Source organism: Sphaeramia orbicularis, chromosome 21 (genome assembly GCF_902148855.1).
Source record: "Sphaeramia orbicularis chromosome 21, fSphaOr1.1, whole genome shotgun sequence".
Classification (NCBI taxonomy): Eukaryota; Metazoa; Chordata; class Actinopteri; order Kurtiformes; family Apogonidae; genus Sphaeramia; species Sphaeramia orbicularis.
In genome coordinates, this window is record NC_043977.1 from 44,742,323 (window position 1) to 44,760,902 (window position 18,580).

The following is an 18,580-nucleotide window of genomic DNA, read 5'->3' on the forward strand; positions in this document are numbered from 1 at the left end:
TATATAGCCTAAATGTCATCTAAAATTAACATTTAATTAATGTTTAAACACATACTATGGTATGTATATAGTATATTCCTTTACTTCCTTTTAGTTTACTTTAAACTGTTTTAACTGTACAGTTTACTTCCTTCATTTCATTATAGTTTAGTTTAATTGTTTACACTACTCATCATTACTCATGTGAAGGGAACTCACAAAGTACACATTTCATTGTTCAGTCCTGCTGTGTACATGACAATAAACTTCTTGAATCTTGAATCCCGTTCAGCAGCCTGACAATTTCCCAGCAGTATCACAAGACACACAAAAAAATAATTACCTTGCTAATCTGATAAGAACAATGAGTAAACATGGCTGACCGATAGACCCTTCAGGTGGGGTTGTGCTAAACAGCCTCATAATGGCAGTCGATTAAATCCAGCCATTGCTGTCATAAGGCTTTTCTACACCACTGATCATAAGATAAGGAGCATGTGCAGACATGATTATGCAGCTGCTTTCCAGTACCTAACTGCTGCTGAAATGCAGACGAGGCCACTGAGTAAACAAGCAAATAAAACAGTGTTATTTTTTCTAATTATTTGTCAGTCCAATCTGACCAAAAGTCAGTCATTACATCAAGTCACAGTCAGTAAAGAGCGCTAGAGATCACAAAACCATGGGTCTAGAAGTGGCATCCATTTTTGGATTTTTTTACTCATTTGAGAGTCCTGCTTGATTTGGTGCTGTTGCTAATCCTATAACGCCAAACGTATCATATTTGATACATGAGTTTTGAAGCCCTCTACATGATTAGTGTGATATTTTTTATCTTGAAAAACCTGATGCATACAATTAGATACATGCAATACACAGATAATCCACCAGGGGGGAGGAATTCATTCACCATAGGCCTTTCCAGTGACACTACAAGATTGTCATTAATGCGGAAGGAGGCAGAACTTTGGCAATTTTGAAAAGGAATTACCAATTTCTTAGACATGTTTATGTTATATTATCTTTTTTGTTTGTTCAAAAATAATATTTGAGCATTGAGACCTGATGTATCAAATATGATACAAAATTGAAACTCATACATGGAAACTGATTTTTGAAAAAAAAAAAAAAATTTGTTGTTCAGAAGGACCAATAAAGGCTCCAGTATCGAAGAACTGGAATTTTCTGTCAGTGATTTAATGATTCAGGCTTTACAGGGTTATGATTGCCAAATATTTTGTTGAATAATGTGTGTGTATGATTGAACCAGGGCATGGGGTGGGGTAGGGTGGGGGGCAGGGTTTTTTTGTTTTTTTGTTTGTTTTTTGGGGGGGTCTCTTTCTTTCTTTTCCTTTGTCTGTTTGTGTATCTTAATGTTCTAAATTTAAAAATTAATAAAGATATCTGAAAAAAACAAACAAACATGGGTCTAACTTACTCTAAAAACAGTGAAAACAGTGAAGCCAGAACACATACGTGTGTGTGTGTTTCCTGGATGATAGGCTGCCAACTGCACACTGTGGAAACCTCACTCAAACACACTTCCTCTGCTACTGTCAACATCCTCCACACACTATGGATGATGTCACTTCCCAAACACACACATCCATACAACAGTAGGTGTAAATGCCCCGCTGACTGGAGCAATAAACTGCAAAAACAGAATGTGTGTGTGTTTTCAGTCCAGACAAGCAGATATTAAGGAAATTTAGAAAAAGTGCACGATAAAATACAAATCACAGTAAACAGAGCTATGGGCAGCAAAGTGTAACAAGAGGATAATATACAAAGAGCAGCAGCAACTCTTCTGGTACGCTGTGACATTTCCATTTTCTGCTACTGATGTTATTTTCAGTGATTAATTTGTCTGCCGTGTGGATTTGTTTTTTGGGTTTTTTTGTTTATTCAACAGACTACTACTGGTCTACACAGAGGTAGAAGACATGGCGAAAGGGGGACATGGGGGGGGGGGGGGGGTATATATAAAATGAACAAATCCAAATAGGCATAAAAACACAAGTGGACTGAAGAGCAGTCAGGAAAATAGGGGCGGGTGAGCAGGGAACGAGAGGTTTGGATGCAGGCCAGGTCACAAGGCTTTATCCCTGAGCCAATCGGTCTGCAAACACTGGCTCAGCAGGATGTCGAGACACAAAGACATATCACAACACACCTGTGTGTATGTGTGTATGTGTGCATTTGTGTGTCAGCAAGTTCAGTGTGTGAACAGCAGGAGGATTTCTCTTAATAAAACTGGCAAAGAAAGCAAAACAACCAAAAAAAAATAAATAAATAAAAAGCTGCAGCGTTTCTGCATATTTGACACGTATTTCAAACTTTTCCTTCTATTTTTTGAGGTTTTGTCAAACACTGCCAACAGGAGAAAACACACACTTGCACATGCAGACCTCAGTTTGCTGTAATCCTAAAAAAAAAAAAAAAAAAAAAAATTGTGATATTGTGGTGCTGTCAGTCATTTAGGCATTCTAGTACATTTCCCATCCAAAGTCTGTGTAGGTGGTCTCCTCAGATGTTTTTCTTTACTTGATGTTTTTGAATGCATGCTTTCTTTTAACCGAGTAGAAAATTCTGACAAAAAGTGGTGATTTCAAGTGCAAGACGCTTTTAAGAAAATATATCGACTTTAGTAAAAACTAGAAAATGTTTCAACAAACATCAGTCAGAATCTATAAAAGGAGTATTTGTGTTAATATACGAACCACATATTCACTGTTTTTATTCTGTTAGTGGAGAAGTACACACTGTTTGTACACTGGATTTAGAGGCACTGAATGTAATGTTCCTTCTTTTAATTAGGACTCACTGGCTCCCAGTTCCTACAAATTTCATCTCATTATCATCACCTTGGTTTTGTTTAACAGTTCAAATTCAAGAGTAAAGCTTCAGTATGGTTTTAGCAATGCATGTGTAAGGCCTTAGTTCTGTTTTACAGGTGATTCCAAGGTGTTAAAATGTCCACAACAAGGGAACATCTACATCCTAAACCCTACAGCAAGTAAATAAGCCTCACTGCTATTTATAGTAGAGAAACATCACTTCTAGAACATTAGACCAACATCAGTGCTGATCCAGACACCTGTTAACATCCACGTCATCCCTTTGAACATCATTCCTTACATTAGTACCATTACTTCATGGTACCTAACAAAGCAGGTACACTCACTGTTCATGCAGAGATGGACCTTACAGACCCTGTAGACCACATTGAACCTGATATTGTTGACTCATTGTTCTGTTTGTAACAGCTGCTGTCACTGTCTAGTAATTAGGGATGTAACGATTACCGGTATAACGTAAAACTACCGACAGTTAGTATTACCGTTTAACCCATAAAGACCCAAACATCCATCTACCAAAATTATCTACTGATGTAAACTATTTAATCCCAGCTGATCCACTGAGCCTATCAATACATGTAAATAATTGGTGTAAAATGCTGTTTGTCATCTTTTCATTGTCATCAGATAGGAAACATTCAGATGTTCGGATACTCCATAGTTTCCGTGGAAACACCATCATCTTCTACAACACTGATTTACCAGTAAAACCCATGGAGTTGGATTAATGACAGTGGATGGAGGCACTGGGTTTATTTTCACTTAGTGATAGATTTTTACTAAAAAAGTCCCTTTTTCTTCAGTTTTCTCTGTTTCTGATATAATAACCCATAACTTTAACCTGAGCTTTTATGAACATCTACATAATCTGTAAATTATATATAATAAAATACCTGACTTTCTCTGAAAAAAACAAAAAATATAGAGGATAATATCATAATAAATGGTGATAAATCACATAAGAAAGGTTAAACATGGAGAAAAATTAATTTGGGAAGTGACATAAAAGTAGCACTGGGTCTTTATGGGTTAAATTCTAATTATCATGATAACCATGTTTGATTACCGCACTATTAGGCGAGAAAATGCCTATGTAAAGATCTGCTTTTATATCAAATATTTGAGTATAATTTTAATTTATTACAATTTTGATTTTCTATACCTAATATTTGGAACTAATATTCACTTTTAAAGTCTTTGAAAAGGTTCATTCAGCATCTTTGTGTTATTTATGCAATAAATTATACACATTTTTCAAATCGGCTTTTATATATTTTTTGTGTTTTTTGTCCTTCTGTGTTGATATAGTAGGTTAGAGTGAAAAAATAATAGGAAGATGATATAGATGAAGTTGTGCTGAAAAAAAAAGATACAAAACATGGGTATAATAAACATTTATTCATATAGTATATAAAGGCAAAATCAAAAGTACTGAAAAACGGCCAAAAAAGGCTCAGACCACTAAGGGTTAATACTTGAATGCTTCTGCCAAGAGAAAGTGCATTGTGCCAATTATTTTATTTGTTTTGTTGTTGTTGTTGATTTTTTTTTTTTTTTTTCAAAATACAACTTGGTTAAATTATTTCAGTGTGTGTATCAGTACTTTTTGAACATTTTGGGCACAATTTCAACAATACCGTGATAATAATGATAACCGTGATAATTTTGGTCACAGTAACCTTGATATGAAATTTTCATATTGTTACATCCCTCCTTGTAATATAAGTGGAAATTACCAAAAATAGTCATTTGCCTGATTAAGGATTAAAACCCAAGTAACTGTTGAGGCGACTACACTTTAGTTAGAATCATGGACAACCATCCAAGCCCTGTCAAAAAAACACAACAACTAAAAATCTGCCTCTTATCTCTCATCAATGCATTACAGCCCAGACTTTGTGGTATTCAAACCTACATTATATAAATGATTGCTTGAGTTTCTCTGTTTTCATGTCGCCTCTGGGTCAAAACACAGTAATGTCCCGTCAGAGAGCGAACTTTATTTGATTGCCAGTTAGGGATGTAAACAATTAATCGACTATCAGTTAATTGTCGATAAGAATTTGCTCGATTAAATCATCACTTGTCGGTTAACTGCCCTTTTATACGTCCTGTCTGAAGGCTGCCGGTTTGTCCACGGTAGGGGTTGGGGTGGGGCATCTCCGCTGAAATCTCGCTCCATCATGTCAGTGATGCAAACTCAGAAATGCCCATTTCTTCTAAACTGCCCCTCTTCAGATCCATTTATTTTATTAAATTTCTCTGCAGAATTTCTTTAGTTCTACTCCATAAATGTCAAGGCCTGTACTGTATCCAATGGTACAATAAATCAATCATTAAGGAATATGACACGCTTTTTTTCATGAAGTATATAAACAATATTTAGCTTTCATTCTTATAGATCCTATCAAAAGAGAAATTCAGGGTCTCAAGAAAATCAACGCTTATCAATTAATCCTTAATTGATCGATAAGATCAACCAACTAATGATTAATGTATTAATCGATAATTTGCATCCCTATCCCCAATCCAACATTTATTTCATTACAAAGTAGCTCCTTGTTTTGGATAATCCCTTATGGTCCAACTAAAGCAAAAATGAATTTAAAAGTAAAAATGTGGGTCATTTAGCAACACTAATCTGTCAAATTGTCTCTAAAATGTCCCGTCTGAGAGATTTTGAATCCCGTGTTTTGACCCCCCCTCTTTGTACTGAACATTGAGAGGAATTGCCATCCATCTCGCCTCCCCATGTGACAGAGGGTAACAGCAACACCAAGAGCGTTCCCTCAAACATCAGTCTTCCCCTTTAATAAATAGGGGAAGAAATCAATATATATGCAATGGGGTGATTCCCATTATAATAGCTGATATCCGTAGTGCGCTTCAAGCATGAAGAGATGAATGGGTAAATCTCCTTGTAAACTGTGGTAATCTGGCTCCTTGGTGAATAGTGCTGGAGAGTTGCCCTCCATAGAAAACCACTCATCTTGAAAGATCAGGGCTATGGCTTTCACACTGTAAGCTCTCTCCATCATGAGTGCAGTTCATTTGTTCTGCTTTCCTGCCGCTGCCGTCTGACTGCTCACTTTCTTATCTAATCTCTGCCATCGGAGACTGAATGCCTTATTCACTTACTGAATTATGGGTTTGCAAGTGTGTGACTCTGTGCGTGTGTGTGTGTTTGACTCGAGTGATTTCAAATAATGAGCCAAAGACAATAACTGTGTTTGTTTGGTGGGACAATAAAAGAGAAAATGAATCAATGTGCTGATTAGAGCGAGAGGATATTGGCATCAATTCACCCACTGTAAGAAATGCATGGTTGAGAGGTAAAGCTTCTGTTTTGACTCTTGACTTTTAGAGCTTCAGTATTTTTAATGTGAAGTTTCACTGTGATACTTTTATACCATCCATTAAATATTACAAAGACACATACTGATGTTTCCTTTACATCTTATTCAGGTGCCTGTAATAAGCTTTAGTTAATGAAACCTTTTGAAATTATTAGATTATCATGTTAATTAGATGATACAATCAGACAACGCACACATCTATTATTAGGTTAAAAGACATTTAACCATTGTGTGGTGTTCAGTTTTTTGTTATTCTGCATTTGTGGGTTTTTAATTCAACATAATCAAAGGATTTTATGTTAAAATACTCAACAGATGTTTACTTCATCCCAATTACAAGCAACATAAATAGCATATATGTTTAATATTTGACTTTTGCCTTTGCTAATAACATTTATGAATTAAAGTGTTACTCCTTTTTAGTTAGTTTTTTTTTTTAAATAAAATGTAATAAAATCAAGATATGACATGAAAAAATGTATTTAAATATAATTTCTCATCATTTTTCTTTTAGTAAAAAATGAAAACGGGTCCCACAGACCCAAACACCATACAAGGGTTAACTGCATTGAAGAAACTGTAGAGTGTACAAATAAAATGCCTTATGTTTGATATTTACTATATTATGACTATGATTGATTGTTTATACGCACATACATTTAAGTAACTCCAGTTATTCTTAAACTTACAAAGATTTTTATTGGATTAAGTTTAATGCATGCTTGGCTATTTTATTAACAACTAACTATGTATGTATTAAAGTAAACTACAGCATTTATTGTGTTACTTATGGTTTATTATCATTATCATGTGCCTGTATTAGGGTTAAGTATTGTGCTTATTGCATTAATTATGTTTTACTAATGGTTAACTATACATTATTAACAATTAACTATACATTTATTAACAGCAAACAATACATTTAGCACCAGTTTACTAACAAGTAACTGTGCATTTATTAACAGCTAATTATTGTGGTTTAACTTTGCATTTACTGTTATTACACAATGCATTTAACAGTTAATTATACTTTTTTTTTTTACACTACTGGATCTGGAAATAGTTATCTTTTTTCCTTATCTATATGAATAGAAGGTCAGCAGCTAGAAACCTTATAGTATTATAACCTGTCCTTAATGAAAGTAATACGGTACTTGTATTGTAAATGCTGATGTATGGTAAAAATGACAACACATGTTTAAGGTACATTTAATGACGTTAGCTTACATAATCAGCTGGGGGTTTTTTTTGTGTCTCTTGCATTTATTGTCTTTCCTCTTTTTTTCTCCATTCCTTTGTTTTCCACTTCCTCTGTTTTGTCTGCTGTGACCATAAGGAAGCAGCTGTGTGCTACAATTATGTAACTCTATGTGTGTGTGTGTGTGTGTGTGTGTGTGTGTGTGTGTGTGTGTGTGTGTGTGCGCACGCATGTGTATGTGTGTGTGTGTGTGCGTCAATGGTAAGACAGGACAAATGATGAAGAAAAGGAAAGTAGAGGAGCAAAGATAAAAAAAAAAAACACCTCTTTTCTGACTCATTTTCACCTGCATCTGTCCATCTTACCTCATTTCTGAGTTCTACTGGTGTGTTATTTTTCCTCTTTTATCACTTCCCCCACTCATCCTCTCACACACATCCCTCCATCCGTCCTTCCATACAGAGTTAGTGGGCTGTGAAATGTGAAAAACTGCAGCATGCATAGCAATTCATTATCTTGTCAAACTTCCCTGTGCCTGCCTCAAACCACAGAGAGAAGAAGAGACCGACAGAAACAGAAAATGGTCCATATTTTAACAGGTTACACAAGAGAATAAAGGAAAGAGGAAATAGAAGAAGAGAAGAACCACCCCAAAACAGACTAAATAGACCAATATATCTAAATGTGCAGAGCTTGACCAGTACAAGTCTGAGCACAATTGGACATGATACCGTTGACTTGTGCTTTTGTATATACTGTAATTTAAAGTAGTTTTTCTGTGTGACTGAACAACTCGATGGTAATGATATCACAGTTAGTTCCACAAAGACTAAACAGGACCTTTTGGCATTTTAGTGCATAAAGGTTTTGTTTCCGGAGGTAAAGAAATGCGTGCACCAGCCAGAAAAATGGAAAATGCTTTAGGGATTTTTTGACCTGAATTTGAACTTTAAGGCATTATTGCATGTGCAGCTGTGTAGCTTGTACAAGCAACCCCGACTCTCCGAAACAACAGTCCTATATAACAAAACTGCAAATCCAATTACGGTTTGTTATAAAGGTAATGCATCCACATTGTGGTCGCTACAAGCGCAATCAAAGAGCCTTGATTTCGCTGCATGGAAACAATTTGTCAGTGTCAGATCCACAGTTTTTTTTTTTTTTTCTTTCCTCAATTGGCAGGAGATGTTTGGATGGTGAGTTTAGAAAATCCAGGATTTTACCAGTAAATGCTAGAGTTTGCATCCTGACTCCTCTAAATTTACAGGAGTAATATTTTGCTTTTTTAAATGGAATTATGCATTTTCAAACATTTCCCTGTGGTCTACATAAACTGTAAATGCTCTGCTTGGGTCTGAATTTATCATTAATTCAACTCCAAAGGTCCATCTTCAACCCTATTTCTGAGTAATGACACCAGAAAGGTCATTTTGAGCGCTGACCCTTTAAATGCACATGACCCCACCCCCTCCAGGTTGTTGACTGTGCTGCTCTGTCTCATTCAGCCAAAAACCTAACATTTTAGGTAATCGGCTCAAAGTTTGGACATATTTTCAGTATGGACTACAACTGCTGGTGCTGACAAATAATTATGGCGTAATCAGAGAAATGTTCATCAGAAATCTTGACCTTATATGTGCAAATGCTGTGACATAACTAGTTATAAAACGTAACAAATTAAGAAGGAATTGAAACGGGTTGTAGAAATCCACTTGATTTTTGCCAAAATGAATATAAATATAGCTTTGGAAGGTTCACATTCAAACTTTTTGAACTACTAGGATCCAAATACACAAATAAATGTACAAATGTATAAAATTCAGTAAGTCACTTCTTCAGCCCCTCTTCTGCTCCTCTACAGCAGCAGCACAGTACAACACTAGCTACTGTGACGCTCAGAAACAGAGTTAGATAATATCAACAATCTGCTCCCAGTGTGACAGCAGTCGCTTTTCCATTGACCCTCAAATATAACTTGTGCATAAAAATTTGCCAAATGGAAAAATGACAATTTTGCCAAAACTCTCATTCTTCGATGAGAACTTTTGCACTTGCAAGAGGTGGTTTTTCAGGCTTAGTGAACTTGGTATATCACACAAAACTGCAACAGAAAGACCTTTTTGCACAACTAGAGTCACATAAACAAAAAAAATTAATGTTGATGGATGTTACGACAAGCAAAGAAGAAAAGTTTTAAAACAAACATGGTGTGGACACGAGGAAACTGAATCATTTTTTAATTTAGTACGGAATGAGGTTTAACGAGCATTCTAGATTCAAAACAACAAATATTTATGTTCATCGCCATGTTTATGGAGTGACTTCTTGTGACATCTCATGATAAGAAATAAAAAAAATCATCGCAATTGTGATTTAATGGAAAAACTGACATTACACACTTCTGTTTTGTGGACATTTAGTAAATATCAATTAAGTTTTGCGCATATGTCCAGTGGAAAAGCCACTATTGACTCCAACCCAACCCAAACGAGAATTCTAGATTCAAAACAACAGATACTTACATTCATCGCCATGTTTATGGAGTGACTTCTCGTGACATCTTGCGAAATATAATAAACAAATCATCGCATTTGTGATTTAATGGAAAAATTGACATCACACACTTACGTTTTTTCAACATTTAGTAAATATCGGTAAAGTTTTGCGCATATGTCCAATGGAAAAGCGAATACTGACTCCAACCCAAACTTCCCATTAGCAGGTGAATCTAAGGACACTTTCACACCGACCCCATCTGGCCCAGACTTCTCAGTTTGATCCAAACCAAACTGGTGGGTGTCAGACCCCTTCCAGACCACACACTGGACCCTAAAGCTGGTCCAACCACAAGAGTCTTGGTTTATCTTAAACTGAGCCATAGTTTGGGTCATTTTCAGTGTGGATGGTTCATACTTTCAGGCCAGTTTCAGTAAGCTATGCAAGGCTATTATGATAAAAAAAAAAAAAAAAATGTCAACAATGTTTTAAAAAATGTGCTGAATTAACAACATTCCTGCCTGAAAACAAATCAATGCCAAGCACCAGGAGATGACGAGAACAGGACCTCGGTACATCATGCAAAGTTGTGTAGTCTGCTGCCAGAGCTGCGATATAAAACCAAAAGTAGTCAGACCAGGTGTGAAAATGCCCGTACACATCCAACCTTTAATATGCACAAGCCCATTTTTCTCCTTTTTTGGCATTAACACGGCGAGGATTGTAGAGCGGGGGTGTGCTGAATATTCATGAGCTATGGAAGTCACAAATTGCACTGGGTGACAAAATGCATTTGAGTAAAATGCAGATGCAGGGTTGGCTGCAGGCTTGCCAGGCCTAATGGAGACATTGTATATCAGTAACACTGTTTGCTGGTCGGTCGAGCACAGTGCTGTAACACCACGGCAAATAAATCAATCAGCCTGAAAAGGACCACAGACACACAGAGCATGTAAACTAAGATGAGAAAGAGACTGTGAGACTGTCTGAAAGCACTGTTAGTCTTCTGGACGACGAGTGCTACCTGCACATCGGCCTATTAATAGACGAATACATTCTCACTACAACCTTTTCGCTCCCGCTCACACCGGTTCTGCTTTGAAATAAATGGATTAAGCCTGGGTTTATCATTTTATCCTCGGACACTCCACACTCACTCATATAAATCCCCAAAGCCGGTCAGAATCGAACCCTGCAAAGACACAGCAATTATACACAGAACACGAGCTCACAACAGGGATGATAGACAGGAAAGAGAGTGTGTGAGTGTGTGTGTGTGTGTTTTCCACATGTTTGACCATGATGCAAAGCAGCTGATAAAGAACCCTATACGAGGAAACAAAGAGCAGGAACACGATGCAGGGGCAGACAGAGAAGATAAATGACACACACAAATCTGCTTGTTTGTTTGTGTGTGTTCATGTGCACTTGTGTTGTGCCTGTGTGTGTCTGTGTGTGTCTTTTCTCTGTCCGTCTGACAGCAAACGGCCAATTACTGTCGAAAGTGGCAGGATGAGTTCTGCCAGACCATAGCTTTCCATTAGTGCATGCCAGCCCAGTGTGTGTGTGTGTGTGTGTGTGTGTGTGTGTGTGTGTGTGTGATGGAGTGAATGAGGGGATGGAGGGAGACAGAAGGAACAAAAAGTGGAAAAAATGTGGGTGTGTTTGTGTCTCTCCTCGCTCTGTAACACTGCATCCACATTAATGCAGATAATTTAACAGAATCTCATATTTTTCTCTCAGTTTTTGTTCTTCCATCCACTGGAGTCAGTCATTTCCACCACCAGAAAATGGGTTTTAATTGGGAAAAGATCTTATGTAGAGCTACATCTGAAAACACTATAATATAGATTAGATAAAGGGACGTCTTTAAGCTTTAAGCTAACCCGATGCATCCGGGAATCAAAGTATAAATGATAGAAAGATAGGAAAAGTGTAGGCTATTCAAACCTGACCAAAACTAAGTGAATGGTTGGAACACAGAACACTTCTCATCTTCCTGCTGTGTTTTCTAGTCAGTAGCTGCAGGTTGTTTAGAAGGATGTTCTGTCTGACCAATGAAAATACGATGCAAATTAGATGGCTTCCTGTTATCAGATTGGCTTACGTTGGTGTGTTCTCTCCCAGGCTGCTCTGGTCTTTCAACAGCTCTGCCTTTCTTTTTCTTTTTTCTCACATTTAGATGCTTTCAGTTAAAACACTGTGACAAATGCCTGAATGCAGAAATGAACGAGTACAAATCCATGAAATGTTAAAGACATGTAAATCACTTCCATTAACAATATTTGCATTATTTTTCACTGTTAAATCCATTTTTTAAGGGAACATGTGCCAGAAACAGCCTGAACCTGTTGTATCTTACCTTCCATGTGAACATATTCATTAATTGTCTCATGTTTTACTTTTAAAAATAAATAAACAAATGAAAAACACTTGATCTTAGCTTAGTTCTTGCTAAATTGTGAGCCTCATTATGTGTTCCTCCAGAAGTCAAAGCTACAGTCATTAACCTCTGGCCACCGGGTGGCAGAAGAACCTGATCACAAGAAAACTCACTGCCCTAACATCAAACTCATTATTTCTAATATTTTAGCAGAGCTGCCTATTTACACATGTGATGTCTGCTGATTTATTTGCCTATCCATCACAGATATTTCAAAACATGCACTAATATGAAAACTTTTTTAATAATGCTGAAAAGTTTATTTAGAAATCATCTCACCCATCATGTTTCACGTATTAATAACACATTTTTTCAGTGTCAGCCCCCCACTACTAACTCCTGAGTGCAATGTTTGATAGTTTGGCATTCTTTCTCTACTACTGAATTACTATTGGAATGAAAATGAGTTACTATCTTCCCTTTTTTTTAACTGGATAATTATTCTTGGACTTATCAGTAAATTGCATGTGATACAAAAATTAAAAATTGCATGTAAATTGCATGAAAATCTCCATGAAAGTGATTATTCCAAAGGTTTCTCACTATGTTCACTACTTTTACAGTACATTAAATCAATAGAATTGCTGTTAAAGGCAGAAGAATAAGGAATATTGATTTTAAAAGCAGGTTTTGAGGCAAAAGGCAACTTTATTTCAAGCAAAAAAGTTTTTTTTTTTTTTTAAAGTGACTGTCAAATAAAATCCAACCTTTTACTGTTACAGAATATTTATAGCAGGCACAAATTGGTTAAACCATAATGGTAAACTGGGTGACTTTTTTCCCCCTAGCTCTGCATTCCTGTCTCTAGGCTCCAATTTACGAAGCTTTTCAAGCCATTCTGTGAAAAATGAGACATGACATCAAAACCTGAAACTGTATGAAACCTCTCTATTAACAATATGATTACAGTCAGGAAAAATGGGTTACAGGGGACGAATCTGTGCGCTGTTTGGACTAAAAATAGGATGAGGCAGCTTGAATCGGTGTCAGTAAGACAGTCGCAGAGGAGAAGTGGAGTGGGGGGCAGGAGTGTGGGGTGGGGTGGGGGCTTCAATGGGGACTGCAGAAACAAAACATATGGTCTAAACACTGAAAATACATAGGCAACCATCCAACCCAAAACCTACGGACACATTTAGTCAAAAGTAAAGGCCCTGAAAGGAGAGTCTAGGGGAGTTTAATGAGGTGGTACTTCACTTCCAGAGCTTCAGGTTCTCAAATAAAACAGGAAACTGAATGGGAAAGTATGTAACACTGCAAATCTAAGACCTGTTTTAGATGTTAGACATTTAAGGAAAAGGATAATGACATTTTCGCCACCATGAAGTCGAATTTTTATTAATTATTGCTTTAATTTGTAAGCATTCGATGAATATTATGATGCAGTCTGTTCTCTAATGCACACTCTGCTGTACAGTCTATACTTGGTGATAATGAATAATTCAGTGGGATTATCTGCAAACAAACAGTGGCAGATGTGGATATATTATTTAAGAACAAGTCACTAGCTGTTAGGCCAACGTCCATCTTCCGTGTGTGTTAATCCAAAACACATCAGGCTAAGTGACAGACTGGTGTATTGATCAGATCAGTCACTCCAAAGGCAGCAGCCTCGCTCCTCACGATGCAAATCTCCATCATGAGCTCAGACTGAAAATTAAAATCAGACTGAACTGTCAGCAATCACATTTAGAAACAACACACAGTAACGTCTGCATCCCACATCAGAATAAAAAGCTTAAAAAGAACCAACGACCAAAATAAAAACACAATTTTCAAGTAATAGAACTGAGTGAGTGTAGTTTTATATAAGAAAAGCAACATTTTCACCATTGTGGCCTTTGCATTTTGTACATTTATTTAATAAAAAGACGAGAATGTGGTATCATCCATAAGGTAGAGTCGAATTTGCAACTTTTTCAGAGATAAAACTGCTGAATTTGATGTTTTTTTCTCAGAGGAATTAACTCTATATCAACTGCAAAACAAACATTAGGGAGTTTATTCCAAAGAATTTACGCAGCAGGTCATCGTCTTTAGGTTTACATGAATATAAAATGATTCCAGCAGATTTCACAGATCACCTCTGCCATGCTCCTGCTTCTGAAAACGAATGATTAAAGCTCCAGGAAACTGCAGCGTGTGCGTAAATGTACGGACGCTCCACATGATTTTTACGCATGGTATATATATATATATATATATATATATATATATATATATATATATATATATATATATATAATTTTTTTTTTTTTTTTTTTTTTTTTAATAGTAATTGCATGTTTATCCACTAAAACCAGCGCGTAAAGCTTCCTGTCTGTATCCCTACTCCCCTCATCATCTCCCTCCTCCTCTTCCTCCTCCTCATCCGCGAGGTATATGTGTGTTTTCTCCTGTCAGCGGACCTCGCCGTGCGCCATGTGAGCGAAGAAGGGGAAAAAAAAAAAAAAGACGCAACTACACCGACACCTCTACCGCTGCTGTAGCTCCGGTGCGCTGTTTCCACTAATGTAACAAACACTAACAAAACACATGCGTAAAAACAAATAAACATGTGCGCAAAAAAGACGCAACTACACCGACACCTCTACTGCTGCTGTAGCTCTGGTGCGCTGTTTCCACTGATGTAACAAACACTAACAAAACACATGCGTAAAAACAAATAAACATGTGCGCACTTTATATTTCATCCCCAAAAAAACCCCCCATTCCAGTTTCCCGGAAAAAAAAAACAAGAGAAAACGTATCATTTCTGACCTGCTGCCAGTTCTCCTCCAGGGAAGGCATCGCGGAGAAATAACCAGTGTCATGAACGAGTTGGAGTTCCTGGAAAATACTGTAATTCGCCAACACATCCATGCTTGACGCACAAAAAGGAGAAGTCAGTAAAGAAGTCCGGAATCCAAACGAAAGAAGCGCACTTCTTCTTCTTCTTCTTCTTCTGCTGTTTCTTTTTCTTGTTTTCCTTCTCCACAGACTTGTTGGAAAAATCAGAAGGAAAAAAAAGAAGCCCAGCTGGTGCAGAAGAGCGCACCTGAGCACTTCAATTAAAAAAGGATAAGAGCAAGAAAGAAAGAGTTGCTTATTATTTTATCTTTGTCCATACAATCCCCTCTCCTCTCTACACGCTCTGTCACGCCTTCTCTCCTACAGTCCGGGCTTCGGGAGTGGAAAGGGAGGGGGTCGGGGGGGGTGCCAGGTCTATTTCCGCATTGCCAGTTGCCAGTCGTCGGGTCTCCTGCACAAACTGCCAGGTTGCCAGGTTTGCTGTACTCCAGCAGCAAGCGAGACTGGACCCCGCTGCAATCCAGGCGACCGGCGCGAAAAGGGGAGGAGGGGAGGGTGGGAGGGAGGGAGGAGCCACCTGCCAATCAATTTCATGCGTGACCTAATAAGGTAAATAGGGTTGATGATGTCACTCGCGTCCAATTAAGGAGGCGCTGAGACTGAGGGAGTGGGCGGAGCTTAAGGGCAAGCAGAGAGGTGATTGGCTGCAGGAGGCTGTCAGTCCGGCCCTACATGGCAGAGAGGGGGTGAGTTATTTTTAGAGGCCTATAAAACACCAGCAGCATTCTTCTCTCTGTCATTACAGGCTGCACAGGCGGAGAGGAGACACAGCTCAAGCTTCTGCTTCTGCTTCACCGATGAAACGGCGACAAAAATACTGGTGTGAATCTGTAGAAAGAAGCAGCTGAGCGTCAGAAGCAGCAGTGTCCTATCCTGGTGTGACATAAGATGGGATAGGATGTGTTTTTCTGCGGGGACATGGCTTCACCGCAGACATTTCCTCCATGTGGTTTGCATGTGGTGATGTCTGGAGAACAAGGATGCACTGGAGAGAAGAGTTCCACTGATCTGCCCACCTGTTCACTTTCACTAAACTTTATTCCCATCTCTATTTCTGGACATCACTGACGTCCATTGCATGTTTTGTCCTATAAATATCATATATTAAATATGTATATATATATATACATATCCTCATGACTCGAACTCAAGCTGTTTTCACACATCGCAGCCTTCTGTATCATTCATTTCTATGTGACAAAATTGACTAGAATTATGTTTATTATTGGGATTGTGAAAATCCAGAGGAAAATTATTAGTTATACTTAATTGCTGTAGAATTTTCAAGTTATTTCACTTTTTTCATCTACATTTAAACCCTCAAAGACCTACACATACATCAGTTTAATAACTTTTAACCACTAATCATGTCAATACAGTGAAATAATTCAGGTGAAATGCAGTTTTTCTGTCGTATCAGATTTGACACATTTGGACATTGAGAGGCTCCATATTGAATATGGAAACACTGTCATGTTCTGCAGCAGTGATTCACCAGTAAAACCATGTAATTTGACAAATGACAGCTGTTATAGATGCTCGGGTTTTTTTTTACATTCAGTTAATGGTATATTTTGCTCAAATCACTTTTTTGACAGTTTTCTTATTTTTGTTATGAACATTTACATCGTCAGTAAATTAAATATTGGACAATTTCTAATTTTTTATAGAAAAATACTGAGAATAAAGTCATGATAAATCACTTAGGAAAGGTTAGATGGAGAGGAAAATTCATAAATATAACTCAAAAATACTAAATATATGTAAATAGTCAAATAATAACAACAACAATAATAATAATAATAAAACATCTACACTATCTAGTCCTTATATTTTCACTTTTAAGCTACAGGACCTGAAATCAGCAGAAATAAAATTATGTTTGCACACCTTCCTTCTGTAGCGTCCTGCTCTCATCCCAAACTGAAAGACTTTCACACCGCTTTGACAAACCAAAGCCACTATTCCACACCCTCATGGCGAGCCACACTGACATCAGGTTGTACTGAACAGAATGTGTGCAGAGATCGGCACAGCTGTCAGCCTCTGAGCAGGAGGTTGGAGAAGGGGGTTGTATTTGTGTTTCAAGTCAGACTGGAATTACAATATGATTTGTTATTTTGCTCATGAAGAAAAACAAAATCAAATACTGTAGCTTTATATGCATTCCCTCCGTCAACACTGATTTAAATGGATCACATACAACAAACAATATAAGAAATAAAAAAAAATAATAATAAAAAAACTTTGAAGTTACTATTGTTTAGTAGTTTTCACATTGTCTTACTATTTTTACACAATTATCTGTACAGCTTTCTTTACTCCTGTATATACTGTCCATCTGTGGTGTAAAATCATCTTACAGGGACTGAATGTAACTTAAAATGACAGTAAAGTCCATGGCTGTTGTAGCACTAGCCTGATGAGTGGTGTTTTTACCACCTCTGCTCTGATAACAAAGATGATTTATAGATATGTGTGTTGGATGTCAAGATCTGACAGTTGCATTATTTTGACTCTAGCTAATCCTGAACTGAGCTCAATCAGGCATAAGTGTTAAGACTGGCATTATTAAATGTATGTAAATGTCTAAGCATTGTAGAATATTTTGTTTTATTCTATGTTTTTTTTTTCTTTTTCTGGTTACCTGTTTGTTCTATGGACTAAAGTTTGAAATGAACTCAATTGTCCATGAGTAAAGGATGTGTAAACCTCAGATTATATTTAGTGAAATAATGAAGTTGATATGATGAATTTAACTGATTAGTACAATAAAAAAAGACCAAATAATACACATTTATAAAATTAGTGTCATGTGGTCGTTACTTTAGCTTTTATTTTACTGTGGCTAAAGCAACCTACTCACCAAAACAAGTGGTGCCAGGCACAACAAACCCCGCCCCTCACATGAATTGTAGCTTATTTTGGCATCGATCCAGCTGATGTCATCATGTCTATGCATGTGCTGATGTCAGCATATCAATTGCCTTTATATATGTGCCAAGTTTGAAGTAAATTGAAACAAAATTGATGTTTTATAGACATTTGAAATTTTGTCTATTATAAGTAAATGGGAGGAAAAGAATTTTTTAAAAAATTCACAAAAAAATAAATTTTTGACCTAATTTTCCCAAAATGTAATGACATTTATTCTGGGTCACTGGCAATCTATAAACCCAATTTTGTATGAATTCTACTAATAGTGTTGCTGCAGAAGTGTTAAACAAACAAATAAACAAACTGAACCAAAAACAATACTCCTTGCCTCCCCTTTTTTTTTTTTTTTTTTTTGGGGGGGGGGGGGGTAAACAAATCTTGTGCTTTATTTTTTAAACCCTTTTATAAAACCCAATTAAAACCCAATTTGGTATGAATTAAACAATAGTTTTGCTGCTGACAT

At 36.9% G+C, this 18,580-nt stretch overlaps 1 protein-coding gene across 1 annotated transcript in view; it reads right to left on the reverse strand.

Moving 5' to 3' along the window:
- klf7b (Kruppel like factor 7b) overlaps positions 1-15,617 on the reverse strand; it is a 125,607-nt gene extending 109,990 nt beyond the window's left edge. Inside the window, exon 1 of the mRNA XM_030124697.1 lies at positions 15,091-15,617. Within this exon, the coding sequence (XP_029980557.1) occupies positions 15,091-15,192 (102 nt within the window). The 5' untranslated portion in view covers positions 15,193-15,617. The remainder of the gene's footprint in view (positions 1-15,090) is intronic.
- Between the last annotated feature and the right edge of the window lie 2,963 nt (positions 15,618-18,580).